Here is a 21,977-nt window from a genome sequence, read left to right as displayed (position 1 = left end):
AATTTGAAAGAGGTAGAAACATCCTGAGAAATTCACTTCTATTTTCCCTGATAAAATAATTACTAAATAAAAACCCCTAATTTTGTGGCTTTTACTATATAAATTGTTAGTTCAATCTTATTTTGAGCCACACGAGCAATGCTTTCAGGGGTAGAGGTGAGGTGGGGTTACTCCTCAGGTGCTGGGAAGGGGAGCACCATACATTGCTGGGAATCAGACCTGTTTGCTCAATCTGAAATTCAAAATGAAAAGACTACAAAGCAGATGAAAAATGGCTAAGTTTAGTTAAGAATATTGATTGAAGTTCTTTTATGTGCTATTCACTGTTTACCTAGAAAAAGATCATAAAAGATTGTTTTATCTCTTGCTGCCAGATAAGATATGCATATGAGTATAATCATAAGAAAATATGTATAGAACTAAGTTTGTTACTTTTGATAATTTATAGCATATTAATTCCCAGTTTTGTGAGAGTGTAGAAAATGTATCTTAGTATAGCAAATCTGGGACACTAACATTTGTTTTTGTTTTGCTTTTTTACATTCTAGTATGTAATTCAAACCAACTATCCTTAATTTTCTCAATTTCTTATTCCTTCTCACAGCAAATTTAGTTCCAGGGAGGAAACTCAGTCCTTGCAGGTCATGCAAAGTCTGTACCCTTGATCTGCAGCCTCTTGTTTTTGGTTTAATGCTTAATTATTTTAAATTATTTTGTTTTTGGCCACACCTGTCTGCTCAGGTCTTACTTGGTGGCTCTGTGCTCAGGAAACACTCCTCAGTGTTGAAGGGACCACATATGGTGCTGGGATTCAACCTGGGATGCGTCATGCAATGCAGCCTTATTTGTTGTACTGTGTCTCTGGCCTTGGATTTGTTGTTGCTTTTTTCTTAATTTAGTCCTTTTAGGCATTTTCATTCTTGCTTGTTTGTTGTAGATTTTTGCCTATTTATCATTAAATAGCCACGTTAATTCTTGATTTTTGGTTTTGGGGGCCATACAAATACGCAAGGGGTGTACTGGCTGGTTTTAGGATTCATTCCTGGTATTACTCACGGAACTATATGCTGCTAATTGACCCTATTGCTCTTGCACGCAAAGCATGTGCTCCAGTCCTTTGGGCTATCTCTTGGAATGAATTTATTGACAGTGCATCAATCCTTTTGGATCCAGTTAGGCCATGCTGTGAGGTATATACCACATTATTCATTATTAATGAGAATTGAAAGTACTTGAAGTTTCCCATTAAGTACCAAAGTGACCTAATGAAATCACTCTTCTGTTTCCATTTTGTTGCATTGTGTTAAATTGAAAGAATTATCCTGTAGTGCTTCACTGGAGTATAGAACATATATGTTCATACACACATTTTTTTGGTGCTCTATGGAAAAGATTGGGATTGAGTATTCTCTGGGATATTTGGAGAGCCATCTTTAGGAGTCAGCATGATGTAGTAAAAGCACCAGAATTCACTTTAAATGGCACATACATTCTATAGCCTTTTACTTTTTTTTTTTTGCCACTTAGTATATTTGTTTATTTTTATTTATTTTTATTTGAATCATTGTGAGATAGTTACAAAACTTTCATGGTAGTTTCAGTCACACAATGTTCTAGCACCCATTCCTCTACCATTCCTCTACCCATTCCTGCATGCAGGTCAGGTCAATATCCCGTGTATCCCTCCTGCTACAGCACCCCCCCCCATCCCCACCGCCTCCAGACCAGGCACTTTTTCTCTCTCTTTGGGCATTATGGTTTGCAATCAGATACTGAGAGGCCATCATGTTTGTTTCTTTGCCCACTTTCAGCACACATCACCCATCCAGAGCAATCCCTTCCAACCATCATTATTGTCATAATGGTCCCAAGTATATGATATTTAAAATGTGAATTTTCTCATATTTTCTTTGTTGGTGGTATATAATCACTTATATATGATAAAGAAGAGTAATATCAAGAGTAAAATCTGATGTTTTGACAAATACATATACACTTGTGTTATTAACTGCACAATAATGATATAAAATGTTTGCCGTGTCAAAGTGTTTTCTTATGCCCTTTTACATTAAGTTCTATCACTGTTTTCTTATAACCAGTGATCTGCTTCCTGTCACTATAATTTTGTCTTTCTGGGGTACCATGTAAGTGGAATCATATGGTATGTAATCTGTGTGTCCGGCTTCTTTTCCTTTTACCTATTGCTTCTGTTTTAATCTATAGAGTTGCAATATGTCAGCAATTTGTTTCTTTTGATTGTTGAGTAGGGTTCCATGTATGGTTATGCTGTACATATTTACGTTTGCTTATTCATTCACCACATTCATCCATATGCATATTTTTCTATTTTTTTCATTTTTATGAGTAAAGCCACAATGTATGTTGGCATACAGATCTGTTTTTGGGCATGTATTTTAATTGCATTTTTCTTTGGTGCAATTGGTGGGTCATCTGGTTATTCAAACTTTATAAAAAGCTACCTAGCAGTATTGTTCATGGACTGAGTGCCAAAGGAAGTCAGACTGGTAAAGTCTGCACAAGTTTCCAATATAACTTGGGCATTACAGTCCTGCCAGCCTCCCTAAGGCAGCCATCAAGCTGCATCAAAGACAGTCTGTGCATCCTGGGAGCTGGTGGAGGGTGAGAGGACAGGCCTGGTTCTCAGGATGAGGCAAGGCTGGATCTTAAATTAGTCTCAATCTCCACTCTAGTTTAGGCTGTGTGTTTTTACTCCTACGGAAAAGCATTCTAGAGAAGGCAGATAGTTAAGAAAAAATATTTTATAGAGTGGGGAGAGTGCTAATTTCAAGGAGAATATGAGTTTCTCTGGAAAGATCTGGGAGGGGAGAGTGTGCGGAAGAATCCTAAATATAAAGGCATTGACCTTGAAAGAAGGTGCTATAAAGGAGAAATTACACACCCAGAGTTCACAGCTCCAGAGTGGAGTGCCCAGGCGTTGCTTTGCAAAGCTGCTGAGGCTCGCAGGGCTTCTGGTGGTTGAGAATCCATTGTCAAGAAACTGGTCTTGGAGTGCTGGTGGTCTTCTGTATTTAGATTCTTCTCAGAGCCTTTATACTTGCTGAATTATCTGAACAGGGTCAGCCTTTGGGTTTGGGTTAGATTGACTGCAGGAACTACTTTTGATCATATTTTGGTTTTTTGATCCAGGGGACAGGATTGCTCAGATTGAACAGGGGTTGGCTGCATGCAGGACAGGCATTATATCTCCAGTCCCTGGAACAAGTTTTTATATATTGGTTTTGTATCCTGCCACTATACGGAACTATTTCTAGTAGCTTTTTGTATGTGTATGAGTGGATTCAGGGTTTTCTGTATATATCACCTGTATGTAGCAGGTAGTTTTACTTTTTTCCTCATTTGTCTTCACATGATTTTTTTTTTTACCCAGCTGCACTTGCTTGCTCTTCCACAAACTACATTTAAGAGAACAGACATTCTTATCTAGTTCCAGATCTTACAAAGAAAGCTGTTTTCCACCATGATGTTAGCAATTGGTTTATATAGTACATGGGTTTTATTTTATTGAGGCATGTAACTTCTGTCCCAGTTCATTGGGATTTTTTTTTATAATTAAGTGAATGTTTAATCTTGTCAAATACTTTTTCAACATTTTTGACATGAGAACTTTATCTTTTTGTTCGTGGTGGTATATCATATTAATTTGTAATATGTCAAACGAGTATACATCCCTGGGATGTGAATTTTACTTGGTCATGATGAACTATTGTCTTAATGTTGTTGAAGTTGATTTGTTAAAATTTTGTTGAGGGTTTTTTTTTTTTTGCATTTGTGTTCTTCAGGGCTACATTTGTCTGTAGTTTTCTTTGTATAGTGCTGTTCTTTTTGGCTTAGGAATTAGGGGAATAGTGACCCTCCCAAATGTATTTGACTCTTTGTATTGTTTTGAAACAGTTTAAGCAAAATGGATAATTAGGTATTTGAAAACTTTATAGAATTCATTGGTGAAGACTTGGTTCTGGGATTTTGATCTCAGGGAAGATTTTTGTTTCCAAATCTCTGATAAGTCTGTTTAAGCCTTCTATTTCTTCCGATTTCAGTATTGAAAGATTTTATGAACTAAAATTTTGTTCATTTTGAAATTTAAGTCCTATACTAAGTTTCTCCTAGCTGGAAAATTTCTCAATACATTTTTTTTATCTTTGAAAAAAATTTTTTTACCATTTTGTGGTCAATTTGGCAAATAGTTTTGTTTTTTTACCGTAAAATGTGTATAGTTTATTTCACTGTGTTCTAGCCTATAGCAGAATTTTTCAAAAAAAGTCTGGTAAAAGGGTACCAGGGATTGAATCCATGTAAGCTGTGTGAAAATATCCTCTCCTATCTCTCCAGCCCTCCAAATGATATATCTTGGCTTAAGTTGATTTAAACAAAAAAAGTTTAGGTATTCTTTCAACTTCCTGGACATTTATGGTTAATTCTTTCCTCAGGTTAATTCTTTTTTTTCTCCTTAGAGAAATTCTCAGCTATTCTTTGAATATGGTCTATGCTCTCTTTATTCTCCTTGGTAAACCATTCCAGTGCTTTCAAAAATTTTAATTTTTGATAACTTTGACTTCTGCAACATTTCTTCTCCATTCTTTTTATCCCTTTCATTTCTGTGTCCTTAAGTTTGCCCTTCGGAGACTTTTTTTTGAGAAATTTCATCTTATTTTCAGCTTACATTATTTAGCCTATTTTTTTTCTGCAGATGGTGCTGTGGTTTTAGTGTTGGAATTCTCCTTGTTAATGTGGCTGTACGGGGAGGCTGAAGGGGGAGTGACTAAGGAGATTGAAAACCTAATTCCATCAGAGTTGCCCATGGAGGTTCCAAGGGAAATAGCCCTTACCTAAGAAGAATTGCAGTCTGCCCCTTGCCCCTTTGCTGTTTGTTTATTGGGCTTCTTGGACCCCCTCATCTGCCTGTAGTCTGCTCATCTAGGCCACAGCCACACTATTCCCTGATGAAGAAGGAACTTACTTTCTAGCTGCAGCTAGCCTAAACTGCTAGGACTAGGTTTTGTGTTTGATTTTATTTAACCAGAGCACCTATGATGAAAGGTGGACTGTTATTTATCTAGTCTGTCCCTATTCCTGTCAGATCCAGTCTGCCTACTATAATGGCAGCTAGCAATACCTCCCTGCTTGGTGATCATTTGATCCACCTCCTGGATTTGTTCAGGAACTTGAAGCATATACTTTCAGATAAGTAAATGCATGCATCTCTCTCAGGCAAACTGGGCTGAGAAGTTACCTCCAATGTTCACAGTTATTGGGAAGCCACTATATTATTGAGTCACCTGTAATTTATCTAGCTCTTAAAATTTAGTAATTTTTGTGGACCAGACACATGGCTCAATGATAGAATTAGCACATGACTTGTACGTGTAAGACCCTGATTTAACCTCTGGCATTGTAAAAATAAATACATAAATTTTTAAAAAAGTTACTGTTGTCTTTAGGTGTTCTAGGCTTGATTGTTATTATTTTTTTTAAATAAATAGATTTTATTTGGAGCGTTTTTAAGGTGTGGAGGGGAGAGAGGGAGGGGGAGAGAGAGGGAGAGAGAGAGAGAGAGAGAGAGAGAAAGAGAGAGAGAGAGAGAGAGAGAGAGAGAGAGAGAGAGAGAGAGAGAAATGCATTCAAGGACGGAGAGAGCCCCTACACACACCCTAGCATTAGACACGAAAGCATGAAAGTGCTCATCTTAAGAGGGGAGATGTGGGCAACACATGCGCTCGGGCACTACATGGGCTCGGGAAGCATATGCGCCTCTAGGTTTGATTATTGAGCAAGGGTTAATAGAATGTATTGTCTAAACAGATGTCTTGTCTCTAGTATGCAAATAATAGTACCTCTCTCACTGGCATTTTATAAATACATGAAAAGCTCATAGAATCACCATTTTATGAGTGATTGGCATATAGTAAGTGCTCAGGAAATGCCATCTATTATTATTTTTTAAACTTCTTTTATTGCCTATGTAGTTGGGTAATAGCCAGAGGTGGGAAAGTGCATTAATTTTTTAAATTGTGATTCTGTGATTTATTATATTGCTAATGATGGTTTCTCATGGACATGATTCTACATCACACCCATCACCAGTGTATTCATTCATCTTCGTCCCCCAAGGTCTCCAACTCTGTCTCTTGCCATTGGATTTTTAAAAGAGTATTGGGAGGGAGTGGATAGAGACATAGAGAAATGTGCTTTATTTTTTAAAAATCTGTAATGTTTATAAGATGTACTCATTAGTGGCTTAAAATCACTTGATTCAAAGTTTTTTTTTAATACATCTTTTTGTAATTAAAACTTTTTATTTTGGGGAGAGGATGTTTGGACCACATTTGGTGTTGCTCAGGGGACCATCAGTGCTGGGAATTGAACTGTTGTTGGCTATGTTTAAGGCATATGCCTTAATCCTGTATTCTCTTTCCAAGCGTCTTTTCATTTAATAGTTTTTCCTTTTTTGTATAATATCAGTATTTTAATTTTTAGATTAAATTAATATATAAAGAGCTGTGGATACTAGTACTGTAAAGTTTCTTGCCGTTTTCAGAAAGTTTCTCTAACCCTATTTCCTGTCAAATAATCAGAAATAAAAATCTGGATGTCTTTATAGCCAGTTCTGTAACATCCCCCATTTTTCCCTTTGCTTATCTTCAAACGTATTTCTAAAACAGTTTTGTTGTTAATGTTATTGTGAGGGCCATTCCTATAGGTATATGGGAACCAGGCAATTCCAGATGATGCTTGGGAGCCACTCCCAGTAGTGTTGGAGTGTTACGTGGTATCAGGAACTAAATCCTCTGCTCCACCGATCTGAGTATATTCTTGGTTCTTTAGGAATATTATTTCCTCAGAACTCTTCAAATACTGAGAACTTATTTTACTAAATATTTTTAGGTTCCCAGAACTTAAATACGTAATATTGGGTACGTATATAAAAAATGATGAGTGACTGCATACTGTTCAGGAAATATGTATTTGCAATATATTCTCATAGCTGATCCAAAACTGTTAGATTTTCTGTAACTATTGCGTTTTTGTCTTTGTGATTTTTATCTAATCCTTATATTTAGTGTGATGTTAATGTTTTCTGCATTTGATTTTTCTTAATATAATGATTAAATATTAAAAAATCATGATTTATAAATGAAGTGTAGATAGCCTTTGAAGAAAAATATTTTCTAGCTTTTGGCAATTTCCTTCATATTAATAATATTCCAGGTTAATAGTAAGTGGTATTAAAATTTCTTTCATGTTTGCCAAATTCTGTTATATTTGTTGTGGATTTTAAAAATTTAAGTAAACCAGAACATTGCAGATATCAATGGTATAATTTCCTTTGTTTTTCTACTCAGTGTTGGCTTTCTCTTTTTCCATTCTGTAAGAATAAGTATTATGAACTTGTATAGTCCACGGGTTCATATTTTCATATTCCTTCTTGCATGTAATGTACATATACAAAATTGTCTGACAGTGTTTCTAAATACTATTTTCTACATGTCATTTGCATCGTACCTATTTTTTACTGCTGAAGTAGATGCATAGCTGTATAGTCACCCAGTATAAGAAAGGGTGACACTTTCCTACAACAGTCAAAAAAAGAATGGTCTTTCCAGTAAATGGTGCTGTAGGTCAATTAGACATACCTTTAAGAAAAAATTTGCCTCTCTTTCTATCTTAAGCAAGGAACTCAGTTCCTGATGTGTTTCAGGTTAAATACAAGAGATAAGAGATAAGATATTAATGCTCTTAGAAAAAATAGGATCTTCATGATTTTTGAGGCCAAAAATATGCAATATAATTATGTCACGAGGCCGAAGGGATAGTGTAGTGGGTAAGGCACATATAGATTGTCTCAAAAATCTTTGCTTTTGTTTCGTGACTTAATTCTTAACAGTTTTATCAAGTCTTTAACCTTCCCAGTCTTTGTATTTTTGTGCCACTGAAGAAATGGCATAATTGATGTGGTATTTAACTTGATCCAATATCCACAGTCCTTATAAACTAAAGGCTTGATTCTTGTTCAGCTCTTTTGTTTCCTTTGTCCTTAGTCTTCCCTTTAATTATTAAGAACTTCTGCTGCATCACATTAGGAGATATGGTAACTGTTTTTTTTTCCATTAAAATTTTTTTCTTGTTAAGGTAACTAGCATTTTTGCTTTTGTGTATATAAAGTTACTGTACCTTTGCCACCACTAAAGTGCCAAAGGTTACTATCCTCATGTCATTTCTAGTATGCTTTGTCCTCTCCCCATCCACATCCCTCCCTCTCCTGATATTGCTTGGTAAATTTAGTTTTGTAGTCAAAATCCAAGTAAGATAAAATTTATTAGATACTGTTGATTCCTTTGGTTTCTTTATATATTACATATGACAGAGATATATATTATATATTACATATTTGGTATTTGTCCTCCTCCTGATGTATTTTCTTAACATAATACCATAGCAAAGAGGGAGATTTCTAATAGCTGAGTACAATTGCATTTTATATTTACATAAAGTATATGTATTAAATACGAATACATATACACACATACACCACAACTGCTATACATATACACCTACATACCACAGCTCTTTTATCCATTTTATCTGCTATTAGACATTTGGGTTGTTTCCATATATTGGTTATTGAAAATAATGATGGAGTGATTTTGTCTTCTTGGGATAGATACCAGGAAGTGGAATTGCTGTGGAAAACAGCATGGACATTGCTCAAAATATTATAAATACAGTTCCTACAATCTCTAACAGTTCCACTCCTTAACTGTCCCCATTTAATGATGTGTAAAGTTTGTTGGTAGTCTTGATGAGTTAGAGGTCCTAGTTATAATCACTTTAAAATTTTTATAGATTCCTAAGAATCTTAGATTCTAATGTAGCAAGTTTGGGGATGGGGAGAGACATGTAATAAAAAACACACATACCAGCCCTTCCCCACTCCCCAAATTCACATGCAATAAGAATCATTAACCTTTAGAACATTCAATAATTAGTGTCACAGTTACTTGATACAAATGCTTTGGGAATTTGTTTCTGTATATAGTTATTAAGAATTATGGAGATGTTTGAAGCTGTTGTGGTATAATAGAAAAATCACTGACTCCGACCCAGGAGACTGATTCATTTATTCTCTGATTTTTTTCAATCTACATAGCAAGTATAATATTTATTTTAAAGCTTTTTAAAAAATGATTCAATGAAATTACTTTTTTTGAACCAGTATTTGTTGAATAAAAAATGAGAAACATTGTAGTAATAGTTTAACTGATGCCTTTATAGTAAAGCTTAAAGAATTAACAATAATTCATGTGCCATTTTAGTTTTAACTGTATAAACTTTCATTTTTCTCTTTTTTAAGTGATAGGCTACTCATGCAGTGGTTTTAAGTGTAATTAATATAAGTAGCCTATAATTGTAATAGTTATTATAAGTAATTAAATGTAAGTACCCTTTTGGAAAATGTGATGTGTGGAAATCTTATTTTTCCCCCCTGCTTTCAGCTCCATTTACCTCTTAATTCTCCTTTGCCTGGAAGTGAATTGACCAAGGAACCTTTTCGTTGGGATCAGAGACTCTTTGCATTAGTGTTGCGGTTGCCTGGTACCATGTCAGTAGAATCAGAACAGTTGACTGGTGTTCCTTTAGATGACTCTGCAATCACACCAATGTGTGAAGTGACAGGCGGTAAGTTTTTTGTTGGCAATGACTCATAGACTTACAGCTGTTTATCTGAATGTTTCAAAATGTATATTTCAAAAACTTTGTTTTAAATAAGTTAATGCTAAGATATACAAGGATTAGACATGTGGTTTTGAAACTTTATTAATGAAGGTCTATGATATGCTGTTTGGTCTGTTGTTGTTGTTTCTGCTATTTGAATATTATTGGATCTGCTATTGAGTGATTATTCTGCTCACATATGCAGTGCTGGTATTTGGAGTTAAACGTCCACAAAGTTTAATCTACAAAAGCTCACAATAATTTTGAAATGTTTAGAATTAATTTTTGTTGCAGTTGTTTTGAGAATCATCCATAGAATGACATATGCCTGGTGAAGTGTACTTTGCTTCAGAGGTAAAGAGAAAGAGAGATAGGTTAGAGAAAATAAGCTGTGAGGTCTTAAGTAGGTCTGATCTAGCTAGTTCAGAGTAATAACTGTTAGTGAATATTAACAAAAATCATCAAACTGAATAGACTCTGAACCTATAATATGGAATTAGTTAATAAGTGGGTGCCTGCTATGTACCATGCATTCCTCCCCCCCCCCCCCCCCCCCCCCCATGCTTTAGACCTTTAGTAGTGAAGTTCTACTTGGTTTCATGAAATATTTCAATTTTCATCTAAGGGAATTCTCTGTCCATTATAGTCAACTCTATAAGTTAAAGAAATATAAAGGATGTAATTCACTGGTTTTTAGCTGCCAGTCCATGGTACAGTACACTGACAGGTGCTGGTTAACAAGTGTCAGCCACTGTTTTAGAGGCGATGAGGGGTGGTTTGATGAAAATCAAGGATAAGAACAATGAAGGAAGAAGGAATCAAGGGTGATTGATTTCCTGATGATTCTATTATTAATTTAAACAGTCAGAGATTAATGATCATGCCATGGACTGAGGTAGGGAGAGAATGATTAAGGGGAGATGAGAGGTACAAGAAGGATACTAAATTTTAAAAAGTGCTCAGTACAAAGTTCGTAGAAGTATTGATGACAAAAATTATTTTTATAACCTTTCTAAGGCTTTTCTAGATTAAATTGAATTTTCTTAGCTTCCATAGCTTTTACTCACCTTAGAGATGTTCTTTTTTTGTTGTTATTACTTGTTTTTTTAAAGTCTAATCACTGTAAATTTCTGTGATAAACTGTTTACTGATTTCATACTCACTATAACTTGATCTGGGAAGCAGGAATGGGAGATAATCTTGCATTTCCTGGCTCAGTGCCCAAGAATGACCCCTGATAGGGCTGGTTTGGGGGTTTGAGGGGTGTTACTTTTTTGTGGTTTCTGGGATTTGAACTAGGGTGGGAGGAATGCAAGGCTAATATGCTTTAAACCTTCCTGCCTCCTCCACTTCCCCTGTCCCAGTATTTTCTTTTTTTGATGTGGATTTCACATAATTATAAGTGAGCCCAGCATCTTGGCTTGAAGATATATGCTTTTCCCACACACATAATTAATGATCCTAGAAAGTTTATGCTTCTGTACAAAAATGTCATAGGTTCCAAGAAGTAAGTTTTGATACAGAGCACAAGAAAAGTCTATAGCATATAGACTCATTTTGTAAAGCTGGCAAAATTTGCCATTTTCCTTTAACTTTCAAGATAATTAGTGGATATTTTTTATTTATCAAGTAACCGGTTTATTTACTTTTCTAATTGTCACAAAACATCTTTGTTATTTTATTTCACACTAAAATCATAGCTTATTTACTTATTTTTTCCTGATTGGCTGGTAATATTACAGGTTATGGAATATAGAAAGAATTACTATAATTACACATTTTAAAACATTTATCTTTATTTAAAAAAAAATCTTTGGTCTTTGGGCCATACCTGATGAAGCTCAGAGGTTATTCCTGGCTCTCTGCTTAGGTATCACTCTTGGCAGTGCTTGGGAATTATACGGATGCGGGGATTGAACCTAGGTCTGCTGCGTGCAAGGCAAGCTCTCTACCTGCCTTATACATTTGCTTTTTAAATAATTACATCTTGGGAATATACTTAAGTTTCATGATAGCTTTTTATAATGTTTTAAATGTTTTCTTAAATTGTCTGCTTTTAAAATGTATGATAAATATGTTTACAGTATTTCAGTTTATCAGTTCTTTGAAATGTTTTTTATAGACATTATGTTTAGCATTGATTTTTAGATTAACGTCATGATTTCCAGGGAACAAGATACACCCAGATCAAGGTTCTAATGCCCTGTATGAATCTGAATCTTGGCTAGACTATTAGGCGAAATTGGATGATTAGCTTATTATGTTCTTATTTTTTCATTTTAAACTTAATAAATGTAAAGAAAGCAATCTATTCGATACTGCTAGTACTAAATAAAATTTCAGGTAATTAATATCAAATAATAATGATAAAGGGTATTTTAGTTATGGTAGATTATGCTCGTGTATGGAAGCCAAGTGAAATTGAGAAAATAAAATGTAAATATTTCACATATGCAGTAACTGTCAACAAACCGAATAAATAATGAATGGAATATCTCCTATGTACTTAGCATTAACCTTCATGATAATACTTTTTGGTAAGCAGGAGCAAGATTTTGGGAAGTTAGTTACTAGAGATATATTATGTATGTGATATTACAGATAACAGCTACTGTGATTATTTTTTGTTATGTTTTATTCAGACCAAGATTTTAATTTTTCACATTACTGTAATTGAAAAGAAAATCTATTACCTATTTAGAAAATTAAATTATTGATTGAATAACTTTCATATGTAATTCAGACTTATTTTAGTGATCCTTTGTTAATACTGTCAAACCTCTCTGTGGTTCTTTGTTAATAAATGTAAAAATTTCTGCAGTTGAGTGACTAATTCACTTTTTCTTTTTAATCTTAGGCCGCTCTTACTCTGTATGCTCTCCAAGAATGCTTAATCAATGCCTAGAGTCCTTGGTACAAAAAGTACAAAGTGGGGTTGTGATAAACTTTGAAAAAGCAGGACCAGATCCCTCTCCTGTAGAAGGTATTATTGTCCTTCTTTATTCTAAACATGGCTTTACCCAGCAGGAATTGAAAACTTACAATGTTTTAGTCTTAATTTTAAGATTAATTTAGAGGGTAGTGAAGAGGGAAGGATATAAGTCAAGGTAAACTGAGAGGTCCTGAAGCATCACTTAATTTTTTGTTTTTTTCTGGACCACACTTATTTGTGCTCTGAGTTCGGGGATCACTTCTGGCAGGGCTTGGGAAACCATATGGAGTTCCTGTGTGCAAGGCAAATGCCCTACCCATTCTATCATCACTCCAGCCCCCCAACTTTTAATTCTAATAATTGTTCTCAAATTTGCAGAAGTCCAAACTCATTTTAAGCATTTAAAAGTTCAGCAGCTTCACATTTTTTATTTTAATATTATACATTGCTTTTTTCTGGTTTTCAATCCTTTTTTCTCTCCCCTGTTAATTCATAAGTACTTTCATTATTAATTTCATTTCTTAGCTGCGTTTTATTCCCCCCACCCCTTGCCCTTCCCCCTTCTCAGGATCAAACTGGCTAATACTAAATGGTTTGTATGTTCCAGAAATGAGAATTTTTCTTTCCTTAACTATTAAATTTGATTCTCTTGTTTTTGTTTTGAGGGCTAAATCCAGATGTGCTCACAGCTTACTCCTGGCTCTGTATTCAGGGTCACTCCTAATGAGGCTCAGGGGACCATATGGGATGCCAGGGATCAAACCTGGGTCAGCCACATGCAGGGCAGGCACCCTGCCTGTTGCATTATCTCTCCAGCCCCTAAGTTGATTCTTTTCAACTAAGTCCCACCTGGCTTTAATTCCATACTTAGGAGAGAGAGAACAGAGGGGAAATGCCCTGCAACAGAGGCAGGGGGGGATGGGGCGGATGGGGGGTGGGAGGGATACTGGGATCCGTGGTGGTGGGAAATGGGCACTGGTGGAGGGATGGGTATTTGAATAATTTGGAAGTCATTAAACATTTACCATGGGTGAACCACTAGCACTAGAGTCGATAATTGGGAGAAAGGAAAACGTCAAAGAGATGCATTCCCTTGGCGGTATTAGAGGAAAGGAAAAGAGGACACTAAAATGTATAAACTGTGTTAATGTTTCTAGTTAAAAAAATTCTTTTTCTTCAAACAAATTGTTAGGTGACTGTATTTTTATTCATTGAGTTAGAAACAGGCACTAAGGTAGGTGTTTTGACTATGATTGTTTTCATTTTTCAAAATTAACAATAGTCTCTTAAGTTTTATATAAGTTTATAACTCATCTATAGAACTATTTATCATTCCTCTAAACCAGAGATGATTCTATATGTCAGGGCAGATTAAATTGGTTTTCTTTTTCTTTCTTTTTTTTTTTTTAAATTTTAGACTACTTAAATGTGTTATTTAACAATTCTATTTTTTTTTAATTAGTGAAATACCATGAGGTACATATTTAACAATTCTTAATATTTACCTGGCATGATGATGTAGTCTGGGTATATCATGTAGTGCTGAGAATATTTATCATATTCTTATCACAGAGTGTTTTACATGTCTTGACTGATCAAAAAAGGTTGCTGTGGGTACTGCCTTTTAACTATTGAACTTGTAATTGGAAATTACAGATTTTGATTCTCTGGTGAATTTCAATCTAAATGTTAAACAAGTATAGCAGTATCCTATTTAAAAAAATAGAATTATCTAAAATTGAGTAGGACATTTTTATTTTGAAATTGAATAATGAATATAATTTTGATTTTTGTCTTTTACCTTACCGACATATACTTTCTTTGTCTTAATTCCTTTACTATAGATGGTCAACCAGATATATCAAGGCCTTTTGGATCTCAACCTTGGCATAGCTGTCACAAACTCATCTATGTCAGACCAAATCCTAAGACTGGGGTTCCTATAGGTCATTGGCCTGTTCCAGAATCTTTCTGGCCAGATCAGAATTCTCCGACACTAGTAAGTTCTGTCCAGCGTGACTGTAACTTTTTAATACTATATATTTAACTGCTTTTTGGACTAGCTTTAGGTACTACTGTTAATTAAAGATGTATCTTATAAAAGAAATTAGATGTCTGAAGTACCTTTGCACAAACTCTTCTACTTCAGTGTAATATATTGTTAAGTAGGAAGTAACATACAAATGGCGTCTGTTTCTTTGAGAATCTAATAATATGTTTATATATTTTTCACTGGCATCTGGATATAAAATTATAAACTACAGCAAGAAGTTCTTTTCAGACTGTATGTAATACAATATGAATATTTGTAATTGGATATAATACAGATTTTTTTTGGGGGGGGGTCACACCTGGTGATGCACTGGGGTTACTCCTGGCTCTGATCTGAGGAATTACTCCTGGCGGTACTCAGGGCACCATATGGGATGCTGGGAATTGAACCTGGGTCGGCCGTGTGCAAGGCAAACGCCCTATCTGCTGTGCTATCACTCCAGCCCCATAATAATACAGAATTTAAACCAAGACTTCAAAAATTATTCTAGGGGCTGAATAAATAGTACAAACAGTAGGACACTAACTTTGCATGCTGCTGACCCAGATTTGATATCTGGCATCCCATTTAGTCGACTAAGCACTGCCAGGTATAATTCCTAAGTGCAAAGCCAAGAGAAACCCCTAAGAATCATTGGATATAGCCTAGAAACCAAAAATATTATTCTAATAGGTTGCCTGTAATCTCTAAGATGTAGTTCGAAGTTCATGTTGCCTTATGTTTTTACTTGTATTCAAGTGTTTTCAGCCTAGAGATTTTTTTTTTAATTAGTGGAACACCATGAGGTACAGTTGTAGATTTATAAATTTTTGTGCTTGGGTTTCGGTTATACAATGATCAAATACCCATCCCTCCACCAGTGCCCATTTTCCACCACCATAGATAATATCCCTCCCCCTCACTCCCCCATCCCACCCTGCCTCTGTTGCAGGGCATTCCCTTTTGTTCTCTCTCTCCTTTTGGGTGTTGTGGTCTGCAAAAGAGGCATTGAGTGGCAAACATGTTCAGTCCATAGTCTACTTTCAACATGCATCTCCTCTCCTGGGAGGATCCTCCAAACACCCTTTATTTGGTGTTCCCTTCTCTATCTGAACTGCCCTTTCCCCTAGAATACCCGGCTGCCCTCTAAGCTATGGAGTAATCCTCCTGGTGTTGATCTCAGCTATTCTTGGGTATTAATCTCATATTTTGTTACTTTATATCCCCCAGATGAATGTAATCTTTCTATGTCTATCCCTCTCTTTCTGACTCATTTCACTTAGCATGATACTTTCCATATTGTACCACTTGTATGTAAATTTCATGACTTCATCTTTTCTAAGAGCTACATAGTACTCCATTGTGTAGATGTACCAAAGTTTCTTTAACCAGTCATCAGTTCTCGGGCACTCAGGTTTCTTCCAGATTCTGGCTATTGTAAAGAGTGCTGCAATGAACAAACAAGTGCAGATGTCACTTCGACTATACATTTTTGCCTCTCTGGGATATATTCCCAGGAGTGGTATTGCTGGGTCAAATGGGAGCTCAATTTCTAATTTTTTGAGAAACGTCCATACTGTTTTCCAAAAGTAGCCTAGAGTTTTAAGAAATGGTTTCATAGGACACTAATGGGATATTTTATGGGTGAGAGCATGACTTTTTTTTATACTTCTAAAACATAAGAATTGTATTTAAAAGATCATTCAGTGGCCTTTAATATTTCATCTAGCTATCATTTATAAATTAAACCAAAGCTTATGCTTCCTACAGCTTCTCAGGATAATTTTTATTTTCAATCTAAATATGGCTTATAAAGTAATTTTTTCTACGCATTAGGAACTTGGGACATATACTCATTACGAATTTGGGACATATAACATCAGACTTTGTTTTGCATTTTTCACCATTATTTTCATCATTATTTCTTTTATTTCTGTTGAACATCGTAGATTTTTAGTTTGGCATTATAAATAAATTTGTCATTTCTGGCTATGTTTGCATTCTCTTTTGGAGCCCTTTCAACTCTTACAAGAACAGGTATCACATTTCTGTAAAATGCTGCCTCATGGTTATTCATTCTCTTTAAAACCTAGAGTAGCATTTATAGTATGTTCAAGTCCTGATTGAAAAAAACACAAAGCTATTTCACAAGGATTATCTGTTAATATTATTTTAGCAATCTGTTGCAAATTGTGATAAGCCACAAAAGAAGTTTGAAATAGGGTGAGTTTTTTGTGGTAGTAGGAAGTAGTAGGAGGAGGAAATTAAAAAATATATGGGGATAAGGGACTGAGATAAATATAGGAGGTAAGGAACTTAATTGCCTTGCAAGCAGCCACTTCCCACCTGCCCTGGTTCAATCCCTGGAACCACATATGGTCTCCTCTGCACCACCAGAGTGTCACCTCTAGTTTAGAGGAATGACAAGTAGCTTTTCTATACTGGGTTGTAAGTGTATATAAGATAAGACTTAGAGACTATTGTTAAATAAATCAAATTGCTCATAACTTTAAATGCAGCTTTAATGAATTTTAGCATTTTTAGGTGGGGCTCAAAAAACAACTGAAGATATTTTTACATTGCTCCCTTACGAAAATTAATCTAATGATTATATTAGACAGTTACCAACAGGGTTCTGTATTCACACTGTGCAAGGGAGAAAATAATAAAGGCATTAGGGGTAATTTCTAAAACAAGGAGATAGGGGAAATGGTCATTTTACAAGTACTTTAGCATGATGGGAGCATACATGTTAAAAAGTAGAGAGGAACAAGATAATCCAGGATCTTTGTATAAGACATTAAAAACACCTAGACAGTATTTTTAGGTGATTATCTCCTACTTTCTACTAATAATTTCCAGTGGGGAAATTACATATTCACATTCCACAGCTATGAGATTGAGAGGGTGAGTAATTTGGAGACTGAATAAAAATAGTAGTCTCGTCTGTGAAATGAAGGGATGAATTCGAGTGATAAGAGCTAAGAAAATTAATTTCTAGAGATGAAAATTTAGTACTGACAGGGCAGTAATTAAATACTAAGTTGCTGCCATGTATATGTGTGTGTGTGTGTGTGTGTGTGTGTGTGTGTGTGTGTGTGTGTGTGTGTGTTTGCCGTTTGGTGCAAGGCAAACTCCTTACCCACTGTGCTATCGCTCCAGCCCCAGTGTGAATGTATTATAAATGACATAGAATTTGTGGCGTCCTCTTATCTAATTCTGTATGGCAGTAAAATTAGGAGAATACAGGGTTGATATTAAGAATAGCATCAAGGTGTTTCTCTGCTTTTGGTGCCATTCCCAGGGTTTTCTCCTAGCTCTGCACTCACCGATCTCTCCTGGAGGTACTGAGGATTAAACCTGGATTGGTTGCATGCAGAACCAGTACCTCCTGTACTAGCCTGTCTCTATTATATTTTTAAGTATTTTCTCTCAGTTTAATGGAGCTTGCTTTGGTAAATTACTCACTAGCAAGATTCAGGAATTGAGTGAATTTTGGTAGTGAAGAGATCAAAATGAGATGTTTCTGTTATTTTGTGTAAATAGTAATAAGCCTTCCCCCTCTAGCCACCTAGAACATCTCATCCTGTAGTGAAGTTTTCCTGTACTGACTGTGAGCCCATGGTTATTGACAAATTGCCTTTTGACAAATATGAGTTGGAACCTTCACCATTGACTCAATTTATTCTGGAACGGAAATCGCCTCAAACATGTTGGCAGGTGAGATGAGCAACCATCGCTATTTAAACATTTAAGTTAAAATTTTCGTTAAAAATTTTAAGTTGAATAATAGGCTCCTGTAATATTTTATAAAGATGATATATATGTGTATTATGAAGTTTTAACCATTCATTTTTAACAGGTATATGTGAGCAATAGTGCAAAATATAGCGAACTTGGTCATCCGTTTGGTTACTTGAAAGCCAGTACAGCACTGAATTGTGTCAACTTATTTGTGATGCCTTATAATTACCCAGTCCTCCTTCCTCTTTTAGGTAAGTCAGGAATTTCACATTAAGTCAATTGTGCCATGTTCTGGCTTAGTATTTATAGAGTTTTTTTCTAAAAATAAACTTTAGAAAACATCACTTGTAAAAATTAATACCAGTATTTTAATTTGAACTTGATCTAGGTTTGATAGAAAATTATTCACATCAGTTAGAGTCTATGTCAATACATCTGATTCTACAGAAAATATTAACATATCTGTCTGTACTGTCTGTACTGTCCTCTCATTGTTCATTGATTTGCTCGAGCGGGCATCAGTAATGTCTCCCTTGTGAGACTTGTTTTTGGCATATCAAATATGCCATGGGTAGCTTGCTGGGCTCTCCGAGAGGGGCAGAGGAATCGAACCCGGGTCAGCCACGTGGAGGGCAAATGCCCTACCTGCTGTGCTATCACTCCGGCCCATTAACATATATTACATACTTAGATAAAAATATATAATTTACTTGATTACTATGTTCAGGTATCACTACTGGTGTGCTCTAGGGAACTTGTAGTACTGGGAATAAATAGAATCCATGTAAGTTACATGGAAGGCAGCACCTTACCTCTTGCTGTACTAGCTTATTGGGCCCTAATTACTGTAATTGTTATGCATGTGATGCCTGGGATTAAATCTCTTGCTTCACGTAAGCAAGCTACATCCCAGTCCCTGTTTAAAATTTTTTAATTATTTATGCTATTTTTCCTGAAAGTTGGTTTTGCTCATATAGAATTGGTAATTCAGACTTTATATTAAATAGGCATTTTGTGGAAGTTTGTTTTGTTGTGTTTGGGTCATACACAGCGGATCAGGATTTACTCCTGGCTCTGTGCTCAGGGATTTCTCCAGGCAGTGCTCAGGGACCATGTGTCGTGCCAGGGATTGAACCTGGGTCACCCACTTGCAGGGCAAGTGCCTTAATTCTGTACTGTATCTTTGGTCCCAGAAGCTTCTTATTTTCATATGTAAAACCTTATATCTGTACTTTAATTTTCATTTGGTAGGATTTTTAACAAAATAAGTGATTTGTTTTAAAACATGTAGCACTAATCTAAAAGTTAGCTTTGGGAGTCATCTGACTATTGGTTTTGATTTTTCATTTGTGATTTTAGTGTTTGGGTCACACCCAGTAATGCTCAGGTGTCAATCCTGGCTCTGCACACAAGAATTACTCCTGGCAGTACTCAGGGACATATGGAATGCTGGGGATCAAACTTGGGTTGAGTGCATGTAAGGCAAGCGCCTTACCCACTGTACTATTGCTCTAGCCCCTGGCTATTACTTTATGATTAATACTGTTGGAGAAGAATTTTTTACTTCATGGAATTAGATTTACATTTATAGTGGAATCATTAACAGGTTATTTTATAGAAAGCATTGTATTTTGTTTTAATTTCTCAAGTCTGCTTAGTACTTTTATAATTTTATTGTGTTTACATTATAATGGGCAATTTTAAATAAAATAATATTAATGTTAAATGCCAGAACCAAAAATTCTAGCCATTTGGTCTGGTTAAAAATTTATATTTTGAGTTTCTGTGAAAATAAGTGATAATAATTTGTTCATACCTGCATTTGTAGATGACTTGTTTAAAGTACATAAAGCAAAACCAACATTGAAGTGGAGACAGTCATTTGAAAGTTATTTGAAGACAATGCCTCCCTACTATCTTGGGGTATGTTACAATTGTTAAAAATAGAACTTCCTTAAAATATTTGCATTTATAGTTCAATAAAAATGTATGTATTGCTGGTATATTTTAAATGCCATGAAAACTGAATGTCTGAGTGACCAATTTAGATAATGTGGGAAAATGTTTTGGTGATTTCTGTAGTCGTGGGAATTTCCTATTTTTATAGTAGAAAGAGATTGAATTGTGTGTCTAGTACAGTGTGCCTGCCATGTAAGAGAATGAAAGGAAGAAACAGAATATGAATTATTGTATAAGTTTACTCATTTCATGTTTCATAGCCACCCAGAGAATTTTACAAAAGCTACACAGGTATTAAATATCAGAAATGGAATTTGATACATGTACTTAGATAGCTTCTAATATCTGTCAATAATTTTTCTCCCCTTTCTGACACCATCCTATTCCTATATGCTAGAAATTACTGCTGAGGATGTATTTAATTGCACAAAGTAATTTTTAGTTAGTTTTTCCTAATAATTGGAAATAGATCTGTAGTAAATATTAGACTTGCCATATTCTTAGATTTCTTTTTGGGTTGTTTCTGTTGTCTCAGCTAAACTAATAATAATAGTAATGATTAAACTAAGTGAATGCTTGTTGAGCGGTAGGTGCTTTTATAAATGCTTTACAAGTATTAATCACTAAATCACATGTCAACCCTGTGAAGTATAGACACTGTCATACTATTATTGCTTTGCAAAGGATAAACTAAAGAAACTTGTGAGTAGTTGAGCCCAATTCACCCAATCACCAAGATAGAAATCTTCGATTTGCCTTTTCACGTACTCTCTAGGTACTATCAGATCTACCTCTTCTCCTGCCAATTCCTTCCAAACTTAATATTTCCAGTGCTGCTAAGAAGCCAGTTCACCCTGTTTCATTCTGGATGCTGTTGTTATAACCTCTGATCCTTTCAATTTCAAATCTTCCCTTGTGCTTACAGACATTTTACTAAATTAACAAATTATGTTACTCTATTAAAAATAAGGACAACTTGGTAGTGGAAAAATTAAAAGTTTAGTATTAAGTGTTATTTTTTGCCCCCCATAGCCTTTGAAGAAAGCTGTCAGAATGATGGGAGCACCTAACCTAATAGCAGACAGTATGGAATACGGACTTAGTTACAGTGTCATTTCATACCTCAAAAAACTTAGTCAACAGGTAATGTTGAGAAGAAAAGTGGGACCATTAAGTATTTTGAGTGGTTTTGGCTAAAATGGTTAATGGGAAAGATCTAGAGTTTTAACTGGCTAAAGTGGTCAGGTCTAGTGTTTTATGGTGCTAATTCTATTGTATTAATATTTCTATTAGCATTTAAAAACCATGTATCAGATAGTAATAATTCTACATAGAGTTTATGATAAATTTTGAAATGTTAATCTTAATTTCTAATTTATTAAAATGATTTTATGTATTCCTAGTCTTAAGTGTGACTGTTCTTTACATTTTCTTTTGAGAGTCTATTAGAGACTTGTTTTTCTTTAAGTATCAATTGCCTTTGCTCTATGTTTTACTTAATTTTGTCTTTCAAATTGGGATTTCTGTTGAACACATGTCATTTGGGGTATAAGTCAT

General features: G+C 35.1%; 1 protein-coding gene across 3 annotated transcripts in view; it reads left to right on the top strand.

The window, feature by feature from the left end:
• INTS6 (integrator complex subunit 6) overlaps positions 1-21,977 on the top strand; it is a 93,831-nt gene that overhangs the window by 41,471 nt on the left and 30,383 nt on the right. For all 3 annotated transcript variants that reach the window (XM_056126089.1, XM_056126088.1, XM_056126091.1), the window contains 7 exons: positions 9,534-9,717; positions 12,611-12,736; positions 14,530-14,684; positions 18,285-18,437; positions 18,580-18,712; positions 20,290-20,384; positions 21,453-21,563. In XM_056126089.1, the coding sequence (XP_055982064.1) occupies positions 9,534-9,717; positions 12,611-12,736; positions 14,530-14,684; positions 18,285-18,437; positions 18,580-18,712; positions 20,290-20,384; positions 21,453-21,563 (957 nt within the window). The remainder of the gene's footprint in view (positions 1-9,533; positions 9,718-12,610; positions 12,737-14,529; positions 14,685-18,284; positions 18,438-18,579; positions 18,713-20,289; positions 20,385-21,452; positions 21,564-21,977) is intronic.

The sequence above is a fragment of the Sorex fumeus genome, unplaced genomic scaffold, assembly GCF_029834395.1.
Source record: "Sorex fumeus unplaced genomic scaffold, SorFum_2.1 ptg000061l, whole genome shotgun sequence".
NCBI classification, from domain to species: Eukaryota; Metazoa; Chordata; class Mammalia; order Eulipotyphla; family Soricidae; genus Sorex; species Sorex fumeus.
This window is presented reverse-complemented; position numbering and strand designations above follow the sequence as displayed.